The sequence below is a fragment of the Solanum verrucosum genome, unplaced genomic scaffold (genome assembly GCF_900185275.1).
Source record: "Solanum verrucosum unplaced genomic scaffold, falcon-dt-bn FXZP01000032.1, whole genome shotgun sequence".
Classification (NCBI taxonomy): Eukaryota; Viridiplantae; Streptophyta; class Magnoliopsida; order Solanales; family Solanaceae; genus Solanum; species Solanum verrucosum.
Window position 1 is genome coordinate 3,590,273 of NW_026020569.1, and position 26,851 is coordinate 3,617,123.

Sequence of the window (26,851 nt, forward strand, 5' to 3'; positions counted from 1 at the left end):
TTCCTTTTTCAATAATTGAAAACACGTATGTAGTAGTATTTGCAATTCTATTCAGGTAGTTTCAGCTCTATGAATTATCCTGTGAAAAACATTTACTAAATTGGTAAGTTCGAATTTTGAAAATGAAATTATTTTGTCCGGAAATAGTAGTTGGTATGGAGGTGGGAGAAGTAAATAAATAGAGTATGAGGAGTTGGCGTATGACCCCAATGTCGGCGGAATCATTCAAATCCCAATTTCAAGAACTACCCCACCCTTCTCATATACTATAACTACACGCGCCTTTCTAATTGCACGCCCACGCCTTTCCGAACTTTGAACTTTCTTTAAAAAAATATCCAATAACGTTTAATATTAAATTTTGAGGAAAAATGAGTAGTTAATGCTGACAATAAAAGAAAAAAATAAAATACTTTCATTTTTTAAAATTTATTTATCTAATTTTGACTTGATACCAAATTTTAAAAAGTAAAAAAGGACCAAAGGTCCAAAAGATTTATCCCAAATTTGGGCATTTTCTTGTTCTTGCTATTATTGATTTGTTTGTAGTCTTAAATACATTATGTGAAAAGCTATAACAAAAAGTTAAAAAGAAAAAAAAAAGGCAATTAACTATATGAAAAATAAAACAAATAAATTTAAATTGAGGAAATATATTTTTCTGTTGATATGTTAAAACTTAAAATTGGTAAATAAAAATATAATTTTAATATAGTGGAAGTAAAATGAATGCAATTTCATTTTAGCTTTCATATCCTTAATGTGTAAATAAATAAGGGAAAAGGGCATGATATTAGATATACTCCTCAATTTTGTCATTTGGAGTTGATATGCCCCTTGTTATCAAAGTGGCTCATATATATCCTTACCGTTATACAAATGGCTCACATATACCCCTACTGTTATAAAATGAGCTCACATATACCCTTCATTTAACGGAAGTGAAAAAATTAGTTTTAAATTTATATTTTTGACTTTTAACTTTCTTAAAAATTATTGAGGGGTATATATGATTCTTCTAGCAAAGTTCAAGGTATATTTTAATCTTTTTCATACATAAATTATTTTTTGACTTCTTTGATTATAATTATTTGAGTTTCTTATTCTTATTTTATTTTTTTCTTTCATTCCTTAGTGTAAAGAAAAAAATTTAAAACTATTTTTTTTTGTCTATATTGTAATTTAATTTTTGTATTTGAAGAAAAAAATTTGGTCATCTATAATAAGTTTTACAAGTGAAACATAAATAAATTTGATCATCAAAATAATAAATCTAAATTAGTCATTAAAACAAAAAAAAGTCAAAAAAAATATGTTTGAGGAGGATTAAATATACTCATATGGGATTATATTTTTTTTTAAAAATAAAAATAAAAAATCAAACTAAAATTAATTTTTTTTCATTTCCGTTAAAGGAAAAGGGTATATGTGAGCCATTTGTATATAAATAGGAGTATTTATGAGTCACTTTAATAATGAGGGGTTATATCAACTGTATCAGACCCTTTTCTGAATAAATAAAGATGTCGAAACTGTTGTTTGTATTGCACCTTCTTAATTGCGAGTAGAATCTCTCGGTACTTTGGGACAACCGGAAAGCACCATTGGTTTTTAAGCATCAGCCTCTACCACTCGACGTTTGTACTTTCCATGCTCATTTCTTTATTTTACTTACTTGTTTTCTTCCTTCAATATTTCCCATTTTTCAATTAGAATAAACATTCTTCTCACTGCTCACCCTCTCTAGGCCTCAGACACAACTTGTCGGCAATGTTCTATGCCTTCTACTCTCCTCCTCAGTATGTCTCCTCCAAATCTTGCAATTTTTTTAATTTTTTTTTATGTTTTGAGTTCAAGCCTCTCTTCTTTCTTCTTATGTGTGTAATGCTTCATTTTTGTACTTTGATTTGCTTTTTGCTTTTTTTTTTCTCTGCTTAACTTGATTAATGATTTCTATGGAACTTCATTTCATAATACATTTGATTTTACTTCCAACAGTTTGTTACTTACTTTTCTGATTTCTATGGGTTATTGATTGGCATAAGCATTTAAGGTGAGTGTTAAAAAGTCCATTGTAATTGTTTCCGGAAAGTAAAATGTGCTCTTTTGAAGACTGACAATGATATGTCATGGAAATATATGGAGTAGTAAGCCTGATACTCGAATCACGTGAACTCATTTATTCTGGAAGTTCTACTCACCTACTGCTGTTACTTTTTTCTTTTTTTTGTTGCTGATTTCCTTATCCAAGTTAGGTTGCATTTATTGTGTTCAACAGTAGGTTAGTCCAGTTTAGAAAAGATAGAATCAATGTGCTTTGACAAGGTAACAAGTTAAGTTTTGTTTTAGCCTTTGCAGGCTTTGTTAGAATTCCACTGAAAATCATTTTACATTTGTGTCTCGGAAATCATGGTTTCGGGACTGAGGGCGAAAACTAGGAAAGGTCCCTCAGTTCAAGTAGATTATCTAATTCATATTCAGGAGATCAAACCTTGGCCTCCCTCGCAGTCATTGAAGTCGGTACGTGCTATTGTGATCCAATGGGAAAATGGAGATAGGAATGGTTCTACTAGACAAGTTGTCCCATTTTTAGGCTCTGGTGTTGGTGATGGAAGAATTGAGTTCAATGAGTCCTTTAAACTACCTGTGACACTACTGAAGGAAATTTCTAATAAAGGGGGTGATGGAAACAGTTTTCAAAAAAATTGCATTGAGTTCAACTTGTATGAACCCCGACGTGATAAGACAGTGAAAGGTCAACCATTAGGAACTGCTATTATCAATTTGGCTGAATATGGTGTTGTTAAGGAGGGTTTGAATGTAAGTGCCCCTATTAATTGCACAAGGGCTTATAGGAACACTACACAGGCCCTTCTCTTACTGAAAATCCAGCCATTTGAGAAGGGTCGTGTGAGCTCCTCATCTTCAAGTGACATTTTAACGAGAGAAGTGTCAATAGACCGTAATGGTGTTGAATCTGTGTCTACATTGACAAGTGAAGAATGTGCTGAGGAAGCTGAGATTGCCTCATTTACCGATGATGATGGTTCCTCGCACTCATCAGTTGCTGTTTCTTCTTCAGCTAATGGATCGAACTGTGGTTCACTACCACAAGGAGAGGTATGATGCTTACTTTTCAATCTAGTTTTGTACTCTGCCGAATGAATTCACCTTATGTGATACGAGTCCTTCCCTTCTGTTGCTTCCAAATTGCATGAAAGGAACTTTTTCAGTTGTGTTTGTTTGATACACACTTTGTATAGGAGATGGGACGTTACTTCATGATATCCCTCTTCATATTAAACACAACTATTCCTTGTGCACATGTGCTTGACGTAATTTATGGTAGTTAATGCGCGGCATTGCCAATTCTGTAAACAAAAATACAAAATACTGAGTTGCTTGACACCTAGCGATCATTACAGGATGAAGCTGAGGGAGTGAAAAGTAATCCTGGACAACATGAAGATGAACATCTCCTACATTCAAAGAAAAAGTCTGTAGATTTGGATGAGAAGCAAGTGGTGATTTCATTATCTGATTTGAAGGAAAGTCCATATCCCTCTTCAACTGATTTGTCTTCTGATCTTGCATGGCTCTCAAGGAAAATAGGTGGTAGTGGTAGCAATAAATTCTCAACATCAAGTGAGAATGAAATAACTGAAAACTCTCAGAATCCGCGGGTGATGACCAAACATGTTGAACCAGTACAACGAATGGAAAGAATACTGGCTAACAGTGAAAGTGGTGGTGAAATATATACTCCTCAAAATTCTGAGGAAGGGAGGCTCAATAGTCATCTAGATCAAGAAGTCTTTCCAATTTCACATATCACAGATGAGAGTAAAAGCTTTATGAACTCAGCAAGTCATTTCTCCAGTTCTGAGAATGCTGATAATGCTTCTACTCCTGTTGTGGATAGGCATGAGGATGTGAGAGATATTGTTACCAAAAATGGTTCTTATGAGGGTGAAAACAGTGAGAATTATCAAGAGAGGAGGCAGGAATCTAGTGTCTATAATATAGAGAATTATCAGGAAAATGAAAAAGTACAAGAAATTGTCGAAGAGGAAGAAAGTGAGGATGCTATGAAGAATGACTCAGAAGAAAGTGACGTAAATTCTACTGACTCTGAGAATGCTTCTACTCCTCTTGGAAATAGACATGAGGATGTAAGAGCTGTTGTTACCAAGAATGGTTCTTATGAGGGTGAAAACAGTGAGAATTATCAAGAGAGGAGGCAAGAATCTGCTGCCCATAATAGAGAGAACTATCAGGAAAATGAACAAGTACAAGAAATAGTCGAAGAGGAAGAAAGTGAGGATGCTATGAAGAATGTCTCAGAAGAAAGTGACGTAAATTCTACTGACACGGACAGTTATGGAGCAAAGAGTAGTATCCTGAATAATGAGAGATTAAAGCATGTAAAGTCAGTTAGGTCATCAGCAGAACCTAATAGAGTAAGAGGGTCTGTCTGGGGCAATCAACTTTTAGCACAAGATAAACAGATTAGTACTCAAGGTTTAGCAAACGAGTGGAAAGATCGAAAGGCGCATTCAACAATTCTTTTGGAAAGCAAACTCCATAAGTTGGAGCAAAGAGTAAAGATGGCAGAAGGAGAATTGAGAGAAGCTGCTGCAATTGAAGTTGGCCTCTATTCGGTTGTTGCAGAGCATGGGAGTTCCACAAATAAGGTTCATGCTCCTGCTAGACGCCTGTCGAGGTTCTATTTCCATGCTTGTAAAGATGACTCTCTATTGAAAAGGGGATCTGCTGCTAAAAGTGCTGTCTCTGGATTAATTTTGGTTGCAAGAGCATGTGGAAATGATGTTCCTAGGTACTTCCTAGTTTCCAATCATTTTTTGCATTTAACTAGCAGTTTTGTATTTTTAACTCCACACACATATAAACTTGCACATTCTTGCTAGAACAAGTTTTCAATAACACGTACTCCCTCTGATTTAATTTGTTTGTCTGATTTTGACTTGACATGAAATTTAAGAAAGTAAAGGCACTTTTGAATATTGTGGTCTTAAACTAAAGATATGTAGAATGTACCAAAATGCCTTTTAATCTTGTGGTCTTAAACATGCCAAAATTGGAATTAAAGAGTAGCCAAAAAACAGAAGAAAGGTATTCTTTTTGAAACGGACTATAAAGGAAAGTAAGAAAAATAAATTGAACCAGAGGGAGTATTTTGATATGAAAACCTAGCTGCAACCATATGACAGTACTTTTGAAATTCTTTCATACACTCATCTCCAAGCAACTTTGCAGACCTGTGATGGGTTATCTCTTGGTCTTAACATGAGTACACAACAAGCTATTTTTCAAAGGCTCAAGGACTATAATATCATCACCTTTTATTATGGAAGGAAGCTAAGTTGTATGCCCAAGAAAGTATTTATGATTTCCCCCTACTTATTCTTATTTTATGTCTGAGCACAGGTTAACTTTCTGGTTATCAAATTCGGTGGTGCTGAGAGCAACTATAAGCAAATTCCAGAGGCAGCTGTGTTTGCCCCGTGCTACTGAAACTATGCTTGGAGAGGCTGTTTCCAAGGACAAGAAAAATATATCTTCCCCACTTAAGTGGGAGACTTTTTCCAGCAATGTTATAAGGGATGATTTTTGTGAAAGTTTTGGTAATTGGGAGGACCCTCGTACATTTACGAGAGCACTTCAGAGAACAGAGGCCTGGATATTCTCCCTTATCGTTGAATCTATTTGGTGGCAGGTCTCTCTTCCAGGTCCATTTGAACTTTAAATTAGAAGAATATATTATCTAATTCATTAATACGACTGCCCTTTTATTTTTCCAGACTCTCACTCCACATATGCAATCTGGTGCTGCAAAAGAAATCCGTTTAAGTATGAATTCTTTGATAAGCAAAGTTTATAGAAGGACAGCAAGTTCAGATAATGAAGAGCATGGAAGTTATTCTTCAGAGCTTTGGAAGAAAGCCTTCAAGGATGCATGTGAAAGGATTTGTCCTGTTCGAGCTGGAGGGCACGAGTGTGGTTGTTTGCGTTTTCTATCTAAACTGGTACTAGCGGGCACATTGTCCTTCAATATCTATTTTAACTAATTATTACATGTAATATTATTAGTCTGAGTAAAACTTAACATGCTTGATATTCTATAATATTTCTAGTTGCTGAGAATGTCATTCTTGTAACCAGATAATGGAACAATGTGTGGCTAGACTGGATGTAGCTATGTTCAATGCAATCCTTCGAGAGTCTGCTGATGAGATTCCTTCAGATCCTATATCAGACCCTATTAGTGATGCCGATGTTCTTCCTATTCCAGCTGGACAGGCAAGCTTTGGGGCGGGGGCACAACTGAAAAATACGGTAAGAATTACAGTTGGATTTTGCCCGGTGAAATGAAATAGTAGAGTTTAGACGTGACGATAGATAGCTACTTTCCTGTTGTTATGAAAAGTGTTGTCACATTTAGAAGCCTTTGATGGAGGGAAAGTTTATATTTCATTAACCTTCTTTTTTACTTATCAAAAAAAATAATTAGCCACGTCACTTTTTCCCTCTTAGTATCCAATATAAAGGAAATTTTCAATTACAGACTTGTTTACCAATTACAAACCTCTTATTTTTCCTAACTAATTTTTTCCCTATTTGTTCATTCAACCCCTAATTTTCTGCATGTACATTCTAATGGACATTACGTAGATTTCATGGGAAATGTTCGTGAAAAATTATTATTTATCCTTTCATAGAGATGCAATTTTTTCCATGTGGATCACAGGTTGGGAATTGGTCCAGATGGCTAACTGACCTTTTCGACATTGATGATGGGGAATCACTAAAAAATAGTAATGAAGAGAATGGGAGTAAAGAACTTGACACCTCTGCAAAGTCTTTCTACCTTCTAAATGCATTGAGTGATCTTATGATGCTTCCGAAGGATATGCTTTTAAGCAGGACAATGAGAAAAGAGGTCAAACTCAGAACCCCAACCATTTGAACTTCGTTTCTTTATTTTTTCCCCTCTTTAATATGGTGCTGTTTGTTTCTTCAGGTATGTCCGGCACTTGGTCCATCACTAATAAGAAGGGTTCTTAATATATTTGTTCCAGATGAGTTTTGTCGTGATTCAATACCTGAAGCTGTATTTGAGGTTCTTCTCTCAGAGGTAAGTTCTTCAGCTTTATCTGGAAAATATTCGTCGTTTATTTTCCAAGCTGGAAGTTGAAGCTAAGGTAGTAGCTGGAGTATAATGTCAAGTATTTTATCGATGAAGTAAATCTTACAAGTCATATTTGTTTCCCCATTTTCTTGGCTAGGAACCTTCTGAGGCTGAGGATGATTCTGTTACAAACTACCCATGCACAGCAGCTCCTGTGGCTTATATGCCACCTCCAATAGCTTCAGTAGCCGGTATGTTGGGTGATGGTTATAGCTATTCTATGTTGACAAGAAGTGCATCTTCAGTGCTCAAAAAGTCATACACAAGTGATGAGGAGCTTGAGCTATTGGATTCACCCTTGAATTTTATCATTAGCGATGGCACTGAAGCTTCACATTCTTTAGCAAAACAGAGTTCCATGCCAAAAAGTAGTGGAAGGCAGAGGTATCAACTCCTTCGGGAGGTTTGGGATAACAGTGAGTAAACTGAGTAGTTGTGGTGTTAAAAGATCGTTCTTGCTTTTCATCTTAAGTAAGATAGGGATCAACGATGAGAGTATGATTTGTGGATATGAGAAGCACTTGTTATGTATCTTCACGTGTAGATATTGAAGGAGTTAGGTGTCTGTAGAAATATTTGATAAAGTTGAATGGAAAAAAGGTGTTCTTCTTTCCATTTTGTGATTGAGTTATTGCAGTTGAATCTATAATACATTTTACTGCTTCATAATGTATACTAGTTTTCATAGTTACTTCACCAGTATAAACTCACTGATCCCAAATTGTTGTCATAAAGGGTTTTGAGTCTTTTGAAATTCTACTACAAAGTTCACACAGCAAACCACACTCAATTGTTATATAGATAGGAACATTTTACAAACTCTATTTTCTGCTAGAGATTCATCGCTATAACATGGTTACTCTCGTAAACAAGAATAAAACAATAACTAACTCTACATTCCCGGTCAAAACTGATTTTGATACACTCATATCACTGCACCTAATATACTTGCAAAAAGAATTAAGTATCACAGGAGAATCAAATCAGCATCCTGCAGTCAACTGTGTCGAACCAACTGCACTCATCATGTGTTGAAGTTGCAATGCAGCCAAAAGGCCTCGCCATGTTTCTGCAGTCCCTCCTGCTACTTGATAATTGAGGTGCTTCTTCTGCTTCCTATAGTATTCTTCTAAGCGTTTGATCTTCAAAATTATATACAGAACAATAACATGTATTAGTTGCCTTTGTAGTTCAACTGAGACAACAATGAGTAATAACTCTGCGGCATCAAGGCCACCTTAAGATGGTAACAATCATCATTACATACACAATACCAAAATATAAAGCTGAGACTAGATTTAGATTCATCATCTGTGAGACACATGCAACGCATTTATATAAATTAAGGCACAGAGTAAATGTGAATGCATAACGAATTGAGTGAGAACCAAAGTAAGCTAGTGTTTGAGATATATATTTTGACATTGTTATATAAACTCTTCCCAACTATGGATCATGAACTCACCACATTAGCTTTAACTTCTGTCAAAAAATATTTTGTTCATATATTTACAGTAATAGAACTGCTAGGCAATCTCAAACCCTAGCTTTCTCAAATGTTTTGTGGCTACTGTTATTCTTTAACTTGTAAAATTTACAATATGTCAGATAGATACCTGTTCATCATGATCATATCGCTTCTCTTTCCAGGCACCATCCATGACCCTTGAAGACATTAAATTACTTCTCTTAAGGAGTTGATCTTCCGCTGCATTGCTTCTATCACTCTTTGACACATAGGATGAGTCGGAACACTTGAGATTCAGAACTAAATCTATGTCCACAACTTTGTCAAGGATTTCCTATATATATATTGCACAACAAAGCATGAGAAACGACTCCATTTTTCATGAGAAAAATAAAGAGCGTTTAAGTGAGCAGGGAGAGGTATACATACAGCCTGAAACATTGTACGAGGAATTCCATCTAAAATGAACCCATTTTCACCTCTACAATAACCTTCTTCTAGCCTCTTTGATAACAAATCAAAAATAACTTCTTCTGGAACAAGCTTTCCCTCATTCACAACACTTGATATCTTCATACAACCATAATTATTTCAAACAAATTAAAGCATCGTGTCACAGTACTAGATCAAATAAAAGAGGCGTTTTTTTAATGCTTTGGATTGAAAATATTGTACGAGTATATAACTTGAATTCTAAATAAAAACTGAACCTTCTAATGAAAGTACTATTCCAAATCATCCATCAAAACTGTTGCGTATGCAAACAAAGTCTCATATTAAAAATATTGGGAAGTTACATATAAGATGGATGATCGATCTCTTAATGATTTTGAGGAAAACCGTACTGCCAAAATGCGAAACGTTGTTAAAAGAGAAATAAATAGGTACCTTGTTATATTGAGGGTTGAGTTCTTGACGTACGAGAGAGCCCATGGAAATATATGGAACGTCAACAAGTTTGGATAGCCATTGGGCATACACGTGTCTCTGCGTCATTGGATCACCCATGATCAGCCACTGTACTCCTCTGCGTGGAACTGATCCTGATGGTTCCTCCTCATAGTCGTAATCGAAGTGAGCTGCAGCAGCTGAGCCGTAGGCCCGAACCGACTTGCTTGAAGCGGCCCGAAGAAATGGTCGGGGTGAAACTCCCAGGAAGCTCAGCATTGCCATGGCCTGTGGGAGAAAAAAAAAAAGTGTAAATGGTGGTTGATTTAAAAATGGGAATGATGCTGAAAATGTGTAGGATTTAGGTGGATGGCATGAATGAAAGGAGTTGACCAATAAAGAAGGTGGATGTTTTTTAAAAAAACTAGACTCGGTCTTACGACTCCGATTTTCTTTGAGCTAGTCACAGGGCAATCAAATTAGTCGTTTAAAAATAGAATTTTATTCTTTAATTTATTTTTCACATGGACATATTTAAGATTAATTTAAAATTACAAGATTTAAAGATTTTTTTAATTTTCTAAATATCGTAATAAGTTAAACTCGAAAAAACAAATTAATAAAAAAAAATATATTCATATATCATTAACTTCTCTCCACAGACAATGGACAACAAAATCACTGTCACTTCAGTCTTTCTAAAAATGAACTTGACAGTGTAATTTTGTTATCCACGGAGAGAAGTTAATCTCTTAAAAATAAACTGAATTAGTGAAATATAATATTTTATAATTAAAACTTTAATAACTATACAAAAAAATTCTATAGAGTATAATTTTTCTGATATTTGAAAAATATTCTAAAATAGTACTGATCAACATCATTTAACTTTTAAAAATTATACTAACTACCTTGAAGGGTAACAGAGAATTGGTGGGCGTGGGGCATGCGCTATTGTAAATGACATGTGGACCTCGTGGAATATTATTTATTGTGTGTTTAAACTTTAAATTGATAATTTATAAAATAAAAAGAACCGAAAGAAAAGTAAAAAAAAATCAATAAAAACGCCCACCGTGGGGCTCGAACCCACGACCACAAGGTTAAGAGCCTTGCGCTCTACCAACTGAGCTAGACGGGCTTGTTGGTAAATTTTACGACTTTTACTAATTACAACAAACTACTCTGATCAGATTAAGTTATATTCTTCCCGCCCGGACCCCACCTCTCAAAAATATTACTCCAATTAATAAGTAGTCAATTAATAAGAGCTTCGAGAAAAAATAAACTGATAAATAAAAAAATCGTTTGGACTTTGAACTATTATTCCTCCTTTGGTTTCCTAGTCTCCTTCCCCATGACTTGGTACATTAGAATCAGCTTGTTTCTAGGTTTCTTCCCAATAGTCTGTTAAACCGTGCACACCTGAAAGTCCTGTCTACAATTTCCACCGATTGCCCTTACGCATGCCACACGGATTCTGCCGCGCTCAATATATATACCCTATATAAGGTTTCAACGATTTACTTCCTTATCAAATCTACTCTTGCAACCTTTCTATTTGCCTTATTGTTCTCTTTGATCATAAGACTAATTCATGGCAGAATACAAACAGCACCAACGCCTATTTGACCGTTTTGATGAGAACAGAGACGGGAAAATATCAGCTGAGGAGCTTCAACAGTGTGTCCATTTGATCGGGAAAGACATGTCATATGAGGAAGCAAAGGCTGCAGTTGAGCATAATGATTCAGACAACGATGGCTTATTGGATTTCGAAGATTTTGTGAGACTAATTGAAGGTGGAAGTGAAGAAGAGAAGGCACACGAGTTGAAGGAGGCGTTCAGGATGTATGAAATGGAAGGATGTGGATGCATAACGCCTGAGAGTTTGAATAGAATGCTTGCTAGATTGGGAGAATCAAGAACAATTGATGAATGCAGAGGAATGATTTGCCGATATGATATTGATGGCGATGGTCTCCTTAATTTTCATGAGTTTGAGATTATGATGCGTTGCTAGTATTACTGGGCCGTTGATTTCTCAAATGCTCACTTTATTATCTCACAAAGTGACCGTTGAGAAATCAACTCTGATACCGAGTTAGACACCTAGTTGTTTGCCCTTTGCTACTTTTCACATTGTTTTGTTTCTGCTTTCTTTGATTCTTCATTCTTTTGGTAGATCTATGTATAACTCATTCTTTCTGTATATTCGTACCAGGTTACATATACTTATTTGTAATTTCTCCATTAAAACCCATATTTTGTGCTTTTCATGTTTGGTAACACTACTACTATGATCTGTAATATTTTACCTTTGGGATGCCCTTTGAATCGACAACTTTTTATTAAAAAGTCAGAACATATTTGAGAAATGAACTGAAAATTGATCGACAACAGTAGCTACACAAGAAGATGACTATTGATTAAAAGTAGCTATATATATAGTTACTAAAGTACATAGTATTTACAAGTAACAGTAATATTAATATGCAGAATAAACTCTCTTCTCCTATTTTGCCTTGAGTACATAGGAAATCCAGAATTATGACTCATAAAAATCTTACAAGAAGTTAAACACCTGAAAAACTAGCCACTTTACAATTCACAGAATCACATGGTAGTACTGGTGGCTTCAGCCTTGAACAAAGGTTTGCAAGAGCTTTCGGAGATTATGAGTTGCTCCTCCCTTTCCAGTAATATTTCTTCAACCAATCTTGACAACTTCTCCACAATTTCACCAGCATTTGGTCTTAATGATGGCTCTTCCTCCACACATGCTCTAGCCAAATTTGCCAATGTCACTGCTGCATCAAATGAATAATTCTCTCCCAACGCGCTGTCTACCCATTCCCTTAGCTCATCAGCATTCTCTGACTCCAAAATAACCTTTATTTTCTCAGAGAGGGCAACTTCATCTTCTCCTTCAGTACCATTGCCACTTCTTATAGGTGTTTGGCCTGATAACACCTCAAGTAATATCACCCCGAAAGCAAAGATATCAATGCTCGGGGTTATGATTTCTTGTTTAAGGCACTCTGGCGCCAGGTAACCTTTTGCAACATCATCTTCAACACATCGAGCCATACCAAAATTACCAACTTTAGCCTTGAACTCTTCATCAAGAAATATGTTCCGGCTCTTTATTTTTCCATGAACATAAACAGGATCCATGATATGGTGCATAAATTGCAAGGCAGTGGCTACATCTAAACAGATCCTTAGCCTCTGATTCCATGTCAAGAAACAATCACATGAAGCAATGAATTGATTTTTCATTGCTAGACCACCATGAAGCCAGTCCTTCAATGAACCATTTTTCGCGTATTCAAACACCAAGAATGAATCAGGACCCTCTGTAACACACGTCCCTAAGAGCCTAATGATATTTGGGTGATGATGAATTGCATCGTTGAATAGCCCGAAATCTATTTTTGAGATACTGTTGGTCTGCATCTGTTTGATTGCCAAATTTTTACCACTGATCCGGCCATGGAATACAGAATCCTCGATAAGATTGGAGGAATCAAATTCCTCTGTTGCCTTGTTTATCTCTTCAATAGTATAGGTCTCAACCAATAGCTTATGTGGTGTGGCATCAATAATCTGACCATCAAGATCATTTTGAGACCCGTCGAATGAAACTTTCTTTTCACTAGTAGTTCTCACACTCAAACTTAACTTTTGTAGCTCCGTATCTCCTTCCTTACTCAAATTATTCCTTTTCCTCTTGAGAAAATAAAACAAGAAAACTGCTGCGAGCGCAACAATTGCCAGGAAAGCAACCACAGCAACAGCAATATAAACTCTCATCATCCGCATTTTGGTCTTCTTTTTATGTACTTTAGATGACGCGATACTTGCTGCTGGATATCCCAAATTCGGCTGCTGAGGTATTGTGAATGATTCAAGCTTGGGTTTACCTGTTGAGACATGATATAATTAAGAACTTAAACTTGTTACCTGTTGAGACATGATATAATTAAAGTGTGCTCGCTCTTACCTTCGAGAGGGATCAAAAGTGTTGAAGCTGGTGAAAGTCCTTCAGGTCTAAAACTGCCTCCTTGTGATCTTCGATTGACATCAATTATACTTTCAGCAGTCGTATTGAAGCTGATTGCTAAGGCTGCAATCGTATCTCCTTGCTTCACTGGGTATGAGAGCAGAAGTTTCGTCCGCAGAGTAATTTCTTCTGGAGAAGGACAAGCACATCTCAATGGAATCGACAACAGAATTTTCTCAGAGAGACCCCAAGGAGTAACATTTGGATTTTTCTCCTGAATTGCTTTACAAGTCGTTAAACCTTCCAAAGATTGAGCAATGCTGTAAAAGCTCTCACCTTTAATGGTGGTTTTCGTTAGCTCTGATTCAAAGAAACCACCAATGCATTTACAATCTAATGGAATTATTAAAGGCTGATCAATTGCAAGAAACTCTATATCAGGAGAAAATCCATTTGCTTCTCCGAGAACGTATAGATTGATACCTAAATAAGAGCTCAGATTGAAAAGAGAGTCGTAAAATGAATTAGTACGAAGAATTGCAAATGTCCCGCATTGTATAGGATGCACGTTACGGTCACATCGATAGCCAGAAGCAGATGGAGATTTGGACTCGCAGCTTAACAAGTCCTCTCCAAGAACAGAGAGAGTAACAAATAGTAAGAAAAATAGGAAAGCCCAGAATTGAAAAGCGGCTATCATAGTTTAATTAATTGAGTGAAGGACCACTCTATGGATAATGGAAGGGCATAAAAAGGTTGGTCTATGGCAGGGCAAAGAAATGAATATTTTGGATCTGTACAAATCGGCGTATAAAAAGGTAGAATATTTCGGACAAGAGTCTTGGATGCTACAATTCTTGTTTATATTTTTGAGTCTGCACTTGTTTCTGGCTACTCTTTGAGATTGTTTGGAAGCCGGTTAGAATTATGCAAGTGTTAATAATGTTGTATTAGTTATTTCATCTTCTACTCCGCATAAGCTAATACATCAATTCCCTCCTAATTTATACTATATGTATTAGTTATGCGGGTTTCTAAATTACAAACCAAACGTCATATTAATTTTAATACATGAATGGCTACCAAACAACCCCTATGTACATTTTAAATGGCTATCCGTCATGATTATCCCCTCAGCCACCTTAACATATTCTTTTTGGTTTTCGAAACTTTGTATTTATTTATTCGCATACATGAACTTGGAAAAAGGTCATCTTGCCTTGGAAGAATATTGAGCAACAAATGAATGTACAAACATTGGGGTAAGAAAAGCAAATGAAAATCTGATAAAAGTTTAGAAAACCAAGTTACTAGTAAGTTAATTGACCAGTGGGGCGGTCGGGAAGACCCCTCGTATGGCTAAATATATGGTTGTTAAGGGATATTTCTATATTGGAGTTAGCGATATGTGGTCACTTGGGAACAGTTATATGTATGAAGAAAAACAAGAAGAGTTAACCACATAATAGGGTATTAGGTTAGTATCTGAGTGGTTGTGTACAGGACACGGATTAGGGCAATAGGTAGTTGAGTTCAAATCGGTAGTTGTAGCATTTCACTTGTAGTTTCTTGTCCTTCAATTTATGTTATTAAATGTTGTTTTTAGTATTTTGTTGTAGTGATTGTTCGGAATTAATACCATGTTATGCTTTGATCACTTTTGTTACTTCTTTTTCTTAACTACTTAAACTGGTTTTCCTTGAACCGAGGGTCTATCTAAAACAACCTCTCTACCTCTAAGATAGGAATCATAGGATAATATATGTGTACACTCTACTTTCTCAACCAATATCACACACCAAGTGTTCAACATGTCTCCATGCGCAAATTAAGTCGAAATCATAATTTCAAAGAATTAATTCAGCGTAATAAATGCTCTCTTGTCTTAAGTTGAGGGTATGATAAGTGACGCATACAATGGACGAGCACTATATGCTAACAAAAAAACTCTCATTGACGAGACCTCCCGTCCTTTGCATGCATAAAGCAAAGGCATTTAAGAGACATTTCAATTTAAAAGATGATGACTCAAAATTCCATCTTCACCTATATATCTATAACCTACATTTCATATGGACCATTTCTAAGATTGTATCCAAAATTTTTAGTCTATGATCAATTCTGAATTTTAAAAAAATGCAACTTACTAGTTTATATATTAAGTGGAGAGTTATTTTGGACAAAAGCTAGATTTCTTTCATGTTTTTGGAGAAAATGTGGAAGAAGAAAGAAGGTGCACGTGAGATCACATGCCGACCACCATTCAGCAAAGCTATAGATAGATAAGCAATAAAGAAATGAAAAAGGCCCATACATACATAAACAGAGGTGACAAGTACGAGATCAGCATTCCCATTTCTGAGGCCAAAGGGAAAAAAAAAAAAAAAAAGGTTTCTTTTGTCGATAGACCCACGTGACCAAGCTAGTGCTAGTAGTAATACTTAATATATTAGTAAATGTTAGAAATTTGGAAAACGAGTTTTACTAATTCAATCTTCACCAAGTGTTGAGGAATCAAGGGTCTTAAGTACTAAAATTAGTTTATTAAACATGATTCGTGCAAAAGTAATTAGTTCATTCATTAGCTTAGTTCATTTTGATGTGTTCAATTCATTTTATTTAAAAGTTAGGCTACTTATTCTGATTTGTCAATTTTTTAAAAAGTTGTTTTATATTGTAGATTGCCATAATAAAAAGGGGAAAAAATATTTCATGATTAAAACATTATAAGAGTAATGTAACCTAACCCTTCCATTTTAACACTTGTAGTAGTGGAAATTGGGAAGCTGAAACTACACATCATCCTTAGAGTTTAATTTAGTGTTCCTAGAAGAAGAACGCACATAAGGTCAAAATAATAATGGATCTGATTTTTATTGGAAAAATACCAACTTCAGCAGATCGAAATATATTGTCATCAGAGTTGTATCTTTTTTCAACCCCATCTAGACAAACTTTTCACAACTTCTCGTATAGTCAACCTGACTAGTTGGATCCATTACTTGTTAAAATCTCCCTGAAACTATGATATATCCTCTTGGATTTTATACCTTCTGGTTCAAAATAATGTGCACAAAGCGAGACAATTTACCTAAGATGAGAAAGCATAAATCACACGATTTTTTAAGTTTTGCTAATTTCTGAATTTATAGAGTAAACTCGGGGAAAATAAGTTGAAATCATTAAAATAAAAAATAAATTAAAGTTTATTTAGCTATTATACAACTCAGGAAGTAGAATGAAATTTAGTTAGTTTGCAGTGTATTTCTACTAATTAAAGGTTATAATGCTTGCAGAGTTCAACAAAATAGAACTTAGAGCAAATTTTAGGAATAACAAACATAAAAATTATATTAGTATTTTGTAGCTACAGTTTTGCTATTTGCGCTCCATAGCAAATAAATATTATGTATATATATCAATGATTGTGTTTGTATATCTGCATAAAATTTGAATTTGTCTACAATTGAATCGAGTTAAAACATTTGTATTTGTACATTAAATCTCTCAAATTTCTCTCTCTCCCGCTTTATACAAACACCAATTAGACATTATATTTTGTATAATTTATGTTTGTATAAAACGAGAAAGAGAGAAAGGTAAAAGAGAACTGAGCAGAAGAAGATTTGTATTTGTATAATTATAAGTGTATAGGAGGAAGAGATATGTATTTATATTTGTATATACAGTTCCCTCTAGCTTTATACAAACACAATTTATACATTTGTGTTTGTATAAAGTGAGAGAGGCGAGCGAGAGAGAGGCGAATGACAAAAAGTTTGCTATGAATTGGAATTAAATGAAACTATAGCTATAACATTTATTTTGAATTAATAGTTTGTTATAAGGAAAAATATTATTTAAACGGACAGTTCACTGACATCTTTACCAGATGTGAAATGCATGAAAGTATATATCGCTAATCACACATCTTATCGATTCAGCCCATGGATCAAAGGAGGGCCCATGTCGTCGGAGCTAGCCCACGGAAATAAGAGACCAGACCATCATAAAATACAAATATTTTCTATCATAGAAAATTGTATCTAGCCTATGCTACCAACTACTAATTATTTTAATCCTGTTTTTTAAAAAAAATAAAAGAAATTCACTGACTTTGTAATGATCGCGAAAACAATAAGATTATATTTGTCATATTGGAGTGGAAATGAAGGAAAGCCACATAGGAATGCTAGTTAGCATCCATTAATTATATCCAAAATATATAATAGAGTACTTATAAAATAAAATTGTGGGGCTAAGAGTAAAGACAAATTGAATTGAAGAAGCAAATATGAGGCATGGGGTTCGTCGTGGCGCTAGCAGGCAAAGGAATTAAAAAAAGGAACAGACACGTCTCCTCATTTTTTTCTTCTCTCCATTAACAAACGCCCTTTCTTCATTTCCCATCATATTAAGCATCCTTCACACTGCTTCTAATTATTCCGTTCTCATCCTTCTTATTATTTACACACCTCTTCACAAATAATTTCTCCATTTTTATTTATGTGATATAGTTTGATTTTGACATGAAATTTAATATAAGAAGAAAGATTTTTTAAACTTGTGGTTTAAAATAAATTATGTGTGTGTGACTATAAATCATTTTATTATATATGATTAAAATAAATATTTTAAAATTAAATTGCTACTGAATATAAAAATATGTCATTCTTTATTCTTTTTGGGAACGAGTACAAAGAAAATATTAATAAAGAGGAATGTTTGACTATTTTATTTTTTATTATGTCTTAATATAAATATTAACTCTATTTATCATATCTTTACAAAAAGTCAACATAGATATATGTTATATATGATTCATACATATGTTATGCATTGACCAGATAATTTTAGTTCTTTAAGATTTTCAAAGGCTTAAGCGTAGAATACCACGACTTGGGAATTCATCTCCTTATATTTACATAACAAGGCAGTATGGTTAACTAAATATATTTTAATCTCTAAATTTAAAGAATGAAAGACACATAATTTCTTTTCACTTGTTCCTCTCCAGGTACTTAAAGTAGGTAATCTAATTGAATTGCTTGAATTTAGAAATATTTGTATCGTGGGACAAAGAATTCATGAAGGATCATTCCTAAAAAATTATGAAGTGATTAAGGGGTTTGCAAAGTCTATGGTAACAACAAGATGAAACGAACGTGCATGCATAAACAAAAGAGTCATTTTCAGTTTCCGATAAGTCGACGAAATTTAATTGGACTGTGTCAACATCAAAGTTTTAAGTGTTAACATTAGCATGGCACTTGCATCATTGTGTGGTGGCTAATCCTATTTATTTTTTTGTCAATTTAGTCGTCTTAAATTTTGTCCCTTTCAACGTGCACGATAATGCCCAATTACGTTTATAAAATTGATGACCCAAAATTAAATCGGCTCTACTAATTAGATGACTCTCCTTCCAAAATCGCTTATCGCCAAGCGTCAGAATACCCACCACAAAGTTTACCAAAAATAAACTACAGTTGATTATATTTAAGAGCGGAGTAAATCTAGTGACTATAATTTTATTGAATTTTAATACCTTTTTAAAAAAAATTTATCTTATACAACAGATCCATCCCTCGAGGATGCTCTAAATATGAGTACCATTTATTTGTTCATGAACACTATTACTAGGGAAATTGATTGAATTAGGTTAATTTGTTAATGAACTAGTGATGTAATTATATAGAAGAAAATAAGTCCATAGTGATTGATTACACTTGAAAATCAAATGAAAGATTAATTACATGTTAATTAGGTGCCGACGCCTAATTTGCCTCCAATCAGAATGGGTCACGAATCAAATCGCCCAGATTCAATTCATGCCTAAAAAGAGTTGATCATTTTCTCTCTAAACCATTATTTATTTCGTCGTTTGCATTTGTTTCTTTAGATTTAGGTTAATAGTACTTTTGGTCCCTCCATTATTTATAAACAAATTATTATTTTAGTTCATCATATTAAACCTTTTTTTTTTTTACCCTCCCCTAGGAGCTTTCATCTCTTTTACTCCCTTGGTGACTCGAACTCGCAACCTTCGGGTTGGAAGTGAGGGGTGCTTACCATCCGAGCAACTCCCTCTAATGAGATAAGGGTAAAAACACATCTAAACTAATCCTTTTGGGTTTCATACCTAAACTATTGAGAGTGTGAGTTCCATACATATACTATCACTTATTAGTTTGAGAAACACGTCTTTCTTTTTTATTACACTTTCATCATGGTGTGTGTAATACACTCACTCTTTTATTTAAAAAAATTATCACATCACACTTGACATGGACAAAATATTCTACCTGACAAAAATAAAATAAATTATTAGTATTAGTATTAGTTAAAGATTAAAGTATTACTATTTCAAAAAAAAATTATAAAATATTTTTTAACAAAAAAATAAATTATATTGTTTCTTTCTTTTAGTTCGTTTAGAAACATTAAAGAATGTTTCTTTCTTTTTTATCAACTTTTAATTATAACTTTCACATGACAGGTTTAAGATCACAAATTAAAAATATTTTGGTATATATATATATCTTTAGTTTAAGACTATAGAAAAAATAAAGTTTTTTCATTAAAAATAAGAAAAAACTTTAGATTTTAAAAAAATAATTAAAATAAATAAATAAAAGTTAGGCCTCCGATTGTGGCATCCCTAATGGTGGCATCCGTGATGATGGCGATGGCGCCATCCTGATGAGAGGTTAAAAAAAAGGACATCCGGTTCCTTAGGAGTAAAAAAGAAAAGAAAAAAAATTGTGTTGCCTTTTATATAGTGGAGTTAGAATTTTTTTTTACTTATTCTAGTGCTGTCTAATTTATTGTGCTTCCTTTATTACTCTCTATAACAGTGTTTGCTTAAATGTGTAATAAAGGAAGCTAAATAAATTAGACAACACAAGAATAAGTAAAAAAAAAATTCTAACTTCACTACACAAGGCCAACACAATTTTTTTTCTTTTTTTATTTGCTCCTAAGGAACTGGGTGTCTTCCTTTACCTCATCAGGGATGCCGCCATTGCCATCATCGGGATATCGCCATCATTAGGGATGTCGTCATCTATATCTTTTGAATGAGCTTCGGGTGTATAGGGCTTGGAGACCTAAAAGGGAAGCCAAATCTATATATAATACTCCTTCCGTCCCTATTTACTTGTCCATATTTCCTTTTTTAGTTGTCCCTATTTAGTTGTCCATTTTGACAAATCAAGAAAGGACAACAAATTTTTTCCTATTATACCCTTATTTACACTTCTTGAAAATTGTAAAAGTGTATGTTGTTTCCCTCCAATTTATTTCACTTTAATTCAAATAAGTGGTTGTAATTTTGAAGTGAAAAGTTGTCATAAGGGTAAAATTGTAACTTCACTGTGCTAATCATTGTTGCCTTAATCTGTGTGTCATTTCTAAAGTGGACAACTAAAAAGGGACGGAGAGAGTAATAAAGGATCAGAATGACAAAATAGTGATGTACACTCTCTTCGGCCTTCATTGTCATTTTTCATTTTTCTCTTTTTTTTTTAATTTTTTTCAACTATATTATTTTTAAAAGTTATTTTCATAACTCACACTTCTTCATCTTCATAAATTATACTCTTAATTAGTATTAGTGATATTCATAACTTTCAATCCTTTTATATTCATAACCTCAAAAAATTCAATTTTACATTAAAAATATTCAATGCTTTCCTTTCTTTCTTTCGAGAGAAATGACATTAAATTAAAATATTACTTCAATAGGTTTAAGATGTCAGAATTCTTAAAGTTCATTTTGACTTTATGTATTCCTTTGTTGGAATAGCTTTCTTTTTATTTTGTATATAGTGTGTTGATGATTTTTAAGATTTTTTTTCTCTTTTGTTAATTTCATTAGAACTTTTTTGTTTAATTTATTGATAGATTTTTAGGATTTTTTTTTCCCCTTATGTTAATCTTATTTGAACTTTTGTTGTAGATGATGATGATGAAGACACTACATGTAATATATTCAGAGAATATATTATGATGATAGCAATTTATGCAAGAGGAAGAACAATAACATACTCAGTGAGATTAATAACGTCTTATGTAATGAGTCAAATTATATATGTATATATATATATATATATATATATATATATATTCTTTACTTGTAGCAAGACTTTTTAAAAATAATTTTTTTATTTATGTTATATTCGATACACAAGTAGAAAAAAGTATTTTCCTAAAAATATATGTACACATCTAACACAAAATGAGAAAAATGTAAATAACAAAAGTAAATTAGGAGCGGAGGGTTAGACGGGGTGGGGTAAAATTTTATTTTATTTTATTTTAAAAAATAATTTCATAAGAAGAGGTTTGAATTTTAAAAAAATAAAAGGACAAGGGATTGTCGGGGGTGGGGGGGGGGTGAGGGGGAGATGGTGGAGTGTAGGAGTGTTCACGGGTCGGTTTGGATCGGTTATTGGTCAAAACTAAAATCAAACCAACTTAATCGGTTTTAAAATTATCAAAACCAAACCAAACCAAATATAATATACATTTATCGGTTTGATGGTTATCGGTTTCGATTTGGTTTGGTTCGGTTATTCGGTTATTAACCATACACAAAAATAAAAGAAACAATTCATTCAAAATGTGAAAAAAGTGACAACAATCCATTCAAAACGAAAAATAGTTAGAATAACTTAAATTATTGAACATTCGATCACTAAATTTACTATAAATAAAACTTTAAAATTCACTATATTTGCCTAGAAGGAAGAGAGAATAACATTTTTAGTCCCACAAAGAATTGTCATAGACACTCATATACATGAAATCAATAAGATAAATGTTTTCATCTGGGGCATTTTTGCTTTCAATAAGTAAATTATAATTTTTTTTAATGAAAATATATGTAAGATCTTTAAAGTTGTTTATAACAACAATATATTAAGTAGGTATATTAATAAAATATATGTATATAATTTATCGGTTCGGTTTGGTTATTTCTTCGATTTTTTTGAATAAAATCATAACCAAACCAAATACTATCGGTTTTCAAAAATCTAAAACCAAACCAAACCAAATCCACATAAAATCGGTTTTATTTTATCGGTTTGATTCAATTTTTCGGTTTGGATCAGTTTTTATCCAAACCGTGAACATCCCTAGACTGGAGTGAGATGAAAATAACTAATATTACTACTTTATTTAATTTTTGTCAAGGTGAAATATTTTAGCCACGTGGAATGTTATGTGACAAGGTTTTTACATATAAAAGAGAGAGTGTATTACAAACACCATTGAAGTGTGTTTGTCAAACTAATAAGTGATAGTTTAGATGCGAAACTCACACTCTCAATAGTTTAAGTATGAAACTCAAAAATAGGAAATAATTTAGATGTGTTTTTGCCATTTATCTTTTAATTAATTTAATTTCGCACTTTTGACTCACTTTATTTGTGATTAGTGAATATTTACAAATTTATCATTATTATTAATTGCTTCACCACATAGTTATTTTTGTGTTATATTAAATTTGTATTGACAATTCATATTTGACAATAATATAATTCTATAAATAGTCAAATCTAGCTAGTATTTTTTTAATTAACACGAAAGGACAAAAATATATTTTAATTAATCGAAGATGAACTATGTTAAAACATATATTACCAAAGGTAAAATTTACAAATAATTTAGGGACTAAGATTTCCCAAACAAAATTTATTTGGACTTACATATTGTGTTATAGAAGTAGGGGGGTTACAAATTCCTAATAGTGAAATATCAGTATTACGTGTAGCAATGAAACAAAAAAGCTGTCAATATTGTACTGTTCCATGTTTTAGAAGTTTATAATCCAGAACAAATCAACATAGTTGCAATTAGGGGTATACATGATCGAGTTTAATTTCGAGTTATTTTTTTTAGTTAAAATCAAACCAAATCAATTCAAGTATAGTCGGATTTTTTTTTCAATATCAAGTCAAGTCAAATCATTAGTCGAATTTTTTTTTCTAGTTTGACTCAATTTGCAATTTGATTTGATTTTCGATTTGGTGTTGACACCTCTAGTTGCAATCGGAAAGAAAAAAAAACGACCCTCAACTTATTTATTTGAAAGAAGAAAATTAAGGCAGCAATGAAAACATTACTATGTGAAAAGGAAATATACCAAAAAGTGTTCAATTCTTGAGTTTTATAATTTCCAATGATTATACATAAAGACAAAGATAAAGACTAATTAATTAGGTTGGGCAAAAGATTTAGACTTGTCTTAGTTTTTATATTCTTCATGTTTCTATTTTGTTTGTTTTGTGAGTGGTAGATTTCGATGAGGATTGTCAATACTGTCATTTCATTTACCTTGTCAATGAGTAATTAAGTTCAGTAGGCAGGAAAACGTGTCATCAAAACTTATCTAAAGTATTTTCTTTTCTTATCCTATTCTAAATTTTTATTTAGATTGTAATTTGTTATAACTCAATTAAAAGAGTATTTGCTTCCCTTGTCTACTCCTTCGGGATTGAGTAGCTAAATTATGGTATTTTCTTCGCCTATTTTTATTTATTTATATTGATTTGATATACTTTTGAAAAACAATCAATCAAATAATAATTCTATTATATTATTATTTAAATACAATAAATTCAATATTTTTGGGAATGCATTTGTAAATTAGTATAAATAATAAATAATAAAAAGTTCAAAGTTACGTTCAGTCAGAAGAGAACAAAAAGGGTAAACTAATGTGGACATTAGATTTAAATTAAAGCAAGTCAGGCTGGGCATTCTTTCTGTTACTCCGTTTATTTCATAAATGAAGTGATTTTATTCAAATGTTTTTGAATCATTTGATAGAGGGGAAGCTTTAAATGTAACTATAAAAGGAGGGAGTTCAAAAATTACTTTAGGTCACATGTTCAAATAACATGTGCTATAAATTTGTATTTTTTTGAATTCCTTGTTAATTAGAATACCTAGCTCCGCTTATGATCTAGTCCCTCCAAATTTCCTTGCTCTTTTTTTATTAACCACTTCTTCGGTGGTTTTATTTTAAAAAAGAAAACAGTTAACACGCGTAATTAGTTTGGTTATGCCCAACCTAATAATTATTATTAACTATAATAAGGTAATGTGCAAATTAAAAGGCAACTAGGATTAAAACATTTCAAAAGAAAGAGGATGAAATATATTCCCCTAAAGGGAGTTCACGCAATGAGAAAATAATTAGAATATGGATATGGTAGTTGGGTACTTGTTAATTTTTGCGCGTTGGAGTTGTGTCTCAATCTTACGCATGTTTTACACGAATAAAATAATATATTTATAAAGAGAAAAAGATACTCCAAGAAAGAAAATTATTACTTACTAACTACTTTCAAGAAATTTCAGATCAGTAGTTTGTTTTTGTTTTTGCTGGCACCTACTCTTTGATTTGCCACGTAAATTATTTCAAACCAAAGCCATTTTATTTTTTGATATATATACAATATGTCAAAAATGTGGTCCGGAGAAGATAAAATATATATATATATATATCCTTAATCTTATTTGATAAATCCTAGAATCAAAAGAAGTGAAAATTAGTAAATAACAATTCTCTGTATTCATTTTCCTTAATCTTCCATTCTATTAACCACGTAATAAATAAATGACCATGTTGTGTATGACCGATGCTTGAAAATACTAATCATTGACAGCTGTGAGTTTAAGACAAACCCGAAAGGCCTAAAATGGGAATTTATTCGTATGATCTTTTGTCGAATTATAAAATATTATTAGGCGAAATAAATTCAAATACTAGAAAAAGGGTAAATTTTCCATTAATTAATAGTACTAAATAGAAAGGGGAAGCACGTCTTTGTATGGATTAAAATGCAAATTAAATTAGTGCATGGGGTTTCACATGGCTATACTACTTTTTTGCTTTTAAAAAATAGAATCAATCATTCCATAATGATATGCCATTCTTGCCTGCTGATAAGAAGGAAAAGGTAATCATAACATTTTAGTTTAGAGTATGAATAAACGTGTCACAATAGTGTGCAATCAATGTAACACCTTACATAATAATGCATTTGTATTATGAGTACTACATTAAGTAATGCCTTGATTCCATTCATATTATCTTCTTTTTTGTGTGTGTTTGTGTGGGAGGGGGGGGGGGGGGGGGTAGAATATTATATCTTCTTTTATGATGTTGCATTATTTTAAAAGATTTACTTAGCAAAAAATATAACAGATTTAATAATCTCATTTATAAAAGTATTTATCCTCTTTACCTGATATTTTTACTTATTGAGGATTAATTTAAAATACTCAACTAATAAGAAAATCAAAGTTGATAAAAATATTAGTACATTCTAGACAAAATGAAGTAAGTAATTTACCAAAAAAATGATTCTGATTTCTGAATAGTCATTATGCTTGTATAAGAAAAACTCAAAGCAGAATTAATTGGAGGGAGAGAATTCAAACACGGAGCTTTAGGCCCACCTCAATCCCATACTCCAAATTACTTATCAATCTTTGATCTATTTTTGGATTGACACATTTATTAAGAATTTTAATTACTGGTCTATTTTTGAATTGACACATTTATTAAAAATCTTAATTATTGGTCTATTTTTTAATTAACACACTTATTAAGAATCCTAATTACTGATCTATTTTTAAATTGACACACATATTAAGAAAATAATTATTGACAATGAATTTTTCATTTTATCTCTATTAATTATGAAGTGAATGAATAAAAAATTTAAAATTTTCAAAAAGTTCTACTTTTTTCAAAGTAATTAATTGAGGATATAACAAGTAAATTATTTTTTTTTTTTTATTAAAATGAATAAATAAATAAATAATTGGACAAATAATTAGAAATCGTGATAGTACTTATGACTAAAATCTAGACACAAAAAGTGGAATTCCAAAATCCCCCCACTATCTTTTCACATTATTCTTTTTGGATTCATCTGTTTTTATTATTAATAATAATCAGTAGTTGGTTTAATAATAATTCTAATATCTTCTATCCATAAATAAAAAATTCGATTCTTATCAAAATGATTCTCTTTTTGTTTTTCTTAACCTACCACAACCCTATAGAATTGAAAATGTAAATACTCTAGGGGTGTGTTTGGTACGAAGTTTCCAATTTTCTCATATTTGGTTGGATTAAATGTTTTGGAAAATATTTTTCAAATCAACTCATTTTTCTCAAATTTAAGGAAAATGACTTCCCTCAAAAAATTAAGGAAAACATTTTCCAAAACTCTTCTCCAATTTCAAATTACAATTT

The 26,851-nt window shown here is 32.5% G+C and overlaps 4 protein-coding genes and 1 non-coding gene across 7 annotated transcripts; 2 read left to right on the top strand and 3 right to left on the bottom strand.

The window, feature by feature from the left end:
* The first annotated feature begins 1,767 nt into the window (after positions 1-1,767).
* LOC125810686 (uncharacterized) lies at positions 1,768-7,879 on the top strand. 3 transcript variants are annotated; one of them, XM_049490160.1, is made up of 9 exons: positions 1,768-1,799; positions 2,350-3,120; positions 3,426-4,837; positions 5,449-5,737; positions 5,823-6,047; positions 6,184-6,357; positions 6,770-6,961; positions 7,043-7,156; positions 7,308-7,879. In XM_049490160.1, the coding sequence occupies exons 2-9, from the start codon at positions 2,410-2,412 to the stop codon at positions 7,632-7,634; spliced, it is 3,444 nt and encodes a 1,147-aa protein (XP_049346117.1). In that variant the 5' UTR covers positions 1,768-1,799; positions 2,350-2,409; the 3' UTR covers positions 7,635-7,879. The 3 variants fall into 3 exon arrangements, with proteins under 3 accessions (XP_049346117.1, XP_049346118.1, XP_049346116.1); XM_049490161.1 differs by lacking the exon at positions 1,768-1,799 and having other exon boundaries at positions 2,301-3,120; positions 3,426-4,000; positions 4,241-4,837; XM_049490159.1 differs by lacking the exon at positions 1,768-1,799 and having other exon boundaries at positions 2,301-3,120.
* A 131-nt stretch (positions 7,880-8,010) lies between these two features.
* On the bottom strand, positions 8,011-9,864 carry LOC125811027 (probable adenylate kinase 7, mitochondrial). The gene is made up of 4 exons (XM_049490516.1): positions 9,567-9,864; positions 9,108-9,248; positions 8,827-9,012; positions 8,011-8,352 (listed from the first exon to the last, which is right to left on the bottom strand). Exons 1-4 carry the CDS (start codon positions 9,849-9,851, stop codon positions 8,194-8,196), a joined length of 771 nt encoding a protein of 256 aa, XP_049346473.1. The 5' UTR covers positions 9,852-9,864; the 3' UTR covers positions 8,011-8,193.
* A 770-nt stretch (positions 9,865-10,634) lies between these two features.
* TRNAK-CUU (transfer RNA lysine (anticodon CUU)) lies at positions 10,635-10,707 on the bottom strand. Its single transcript has one exon. It is a non-coding gene; the product is annotated as a tRNA-Lys (tRNA).
* Positions 10,708-11,152: 445 nt separating this feature from the next.
* On the top strand, positions 11,153-11,597 carry LOC125810991 (putative calcium-binding protein CML19). Its single transcript, XM_049490484.1, has one exon. The coding sequence runs from the start codon at positions 11,164-11,166 to the stop codon at positions 11,587-11,589; it is 426 nt and encodes a 141-aa protein (XP_049346441.1). The 5' UTR covers positions 11,153-11,163; the 3' UTR covers positions 11,590-11,597.
* Positions 11,598-12,169: 572 nt separating this feature from the next.
* Positions 12,170-14,272, bottom strand: LOC125811093 (protein LYK2). Its single transcript, XM_049490584.1, has 2 exons — positions 13,573-14,272; positions 12,170-13,492 (listed from the first exon to the last, which is right to left on the bottom strand). Exons 1-2 carry the CDS (start codon positions 14,270-14,272, stop codon positions 12,183-12,185), a joined length of 2,010 nt encoding a protein of 669 aa, XP_049346541.1. The 3' UTR covers positions 12,170-12,182.
* Between the last annotated feature and the right edge of the window lie 12,579 nt (positions 14,273-26,851).

Coding starts and splice junctions, on each gene's coding strand:
- LOC125811027 (XM_049490516.1), bottom strand. CDS start 9,851: ATGGCAATGCTGAGCTTCCTGGGAGTTTCACCCCGACCATTTCTTCGG. Junction 9,249..9,566: donor TCAACCCTCAATATAACAAG/GTACCTATTTAT, acceptor GGTTGTATGAAG/ATATCAAGTGTTGTGAATGA. Junction 9,013..9,107: donor CTCGTACAATGTTTCAGGCT/GTATGTATACCT, acceptor ATATATATATAG/GAAATCCTTGACAAAGTTGT.
- LOC125811093 (XM_049490584.1), bottom strand. CDS start 14,272: ATGATAGCCGCTTTTCAATTCTGGGCTTTCCTATTTTTCTTACTATTT. Junction 13,493..13,572: donor ACTTTTGATCCCTCTCGAAG/GTAAGAGCGAGC, acceptor ATGTCTCAACAG/GTAAACCCAAGCTTGAATCA.
- LOC125810991 (XM_049490484.1), top strand. CDS start 11,164: ATGGCAGAATACAAACAGCACCAACGCCTATTTGACCGTTTTGATGAG.
- LOC125810686 (XM_049490160.1), top strand. CDS start 2,410: ATGGTTTCGGGACTGAGGGCGAAAACTAGGAAAGGTCCCTCAGTTCAA. Junction 6,358..6,769: donor GGGCACAACTGAAAAATACG/GTAAGAATTACA, acceptor TGTGGATCACAG/GTTGGGAATTGGTCCAGATG. Junction 6,962..7,042: donor GCAGGACAATGAGAAAAGAG/GTCAAACTCAGA, acceptor TTGTTTCTTCAG/GTATGTCCGGCACTTGGTCC.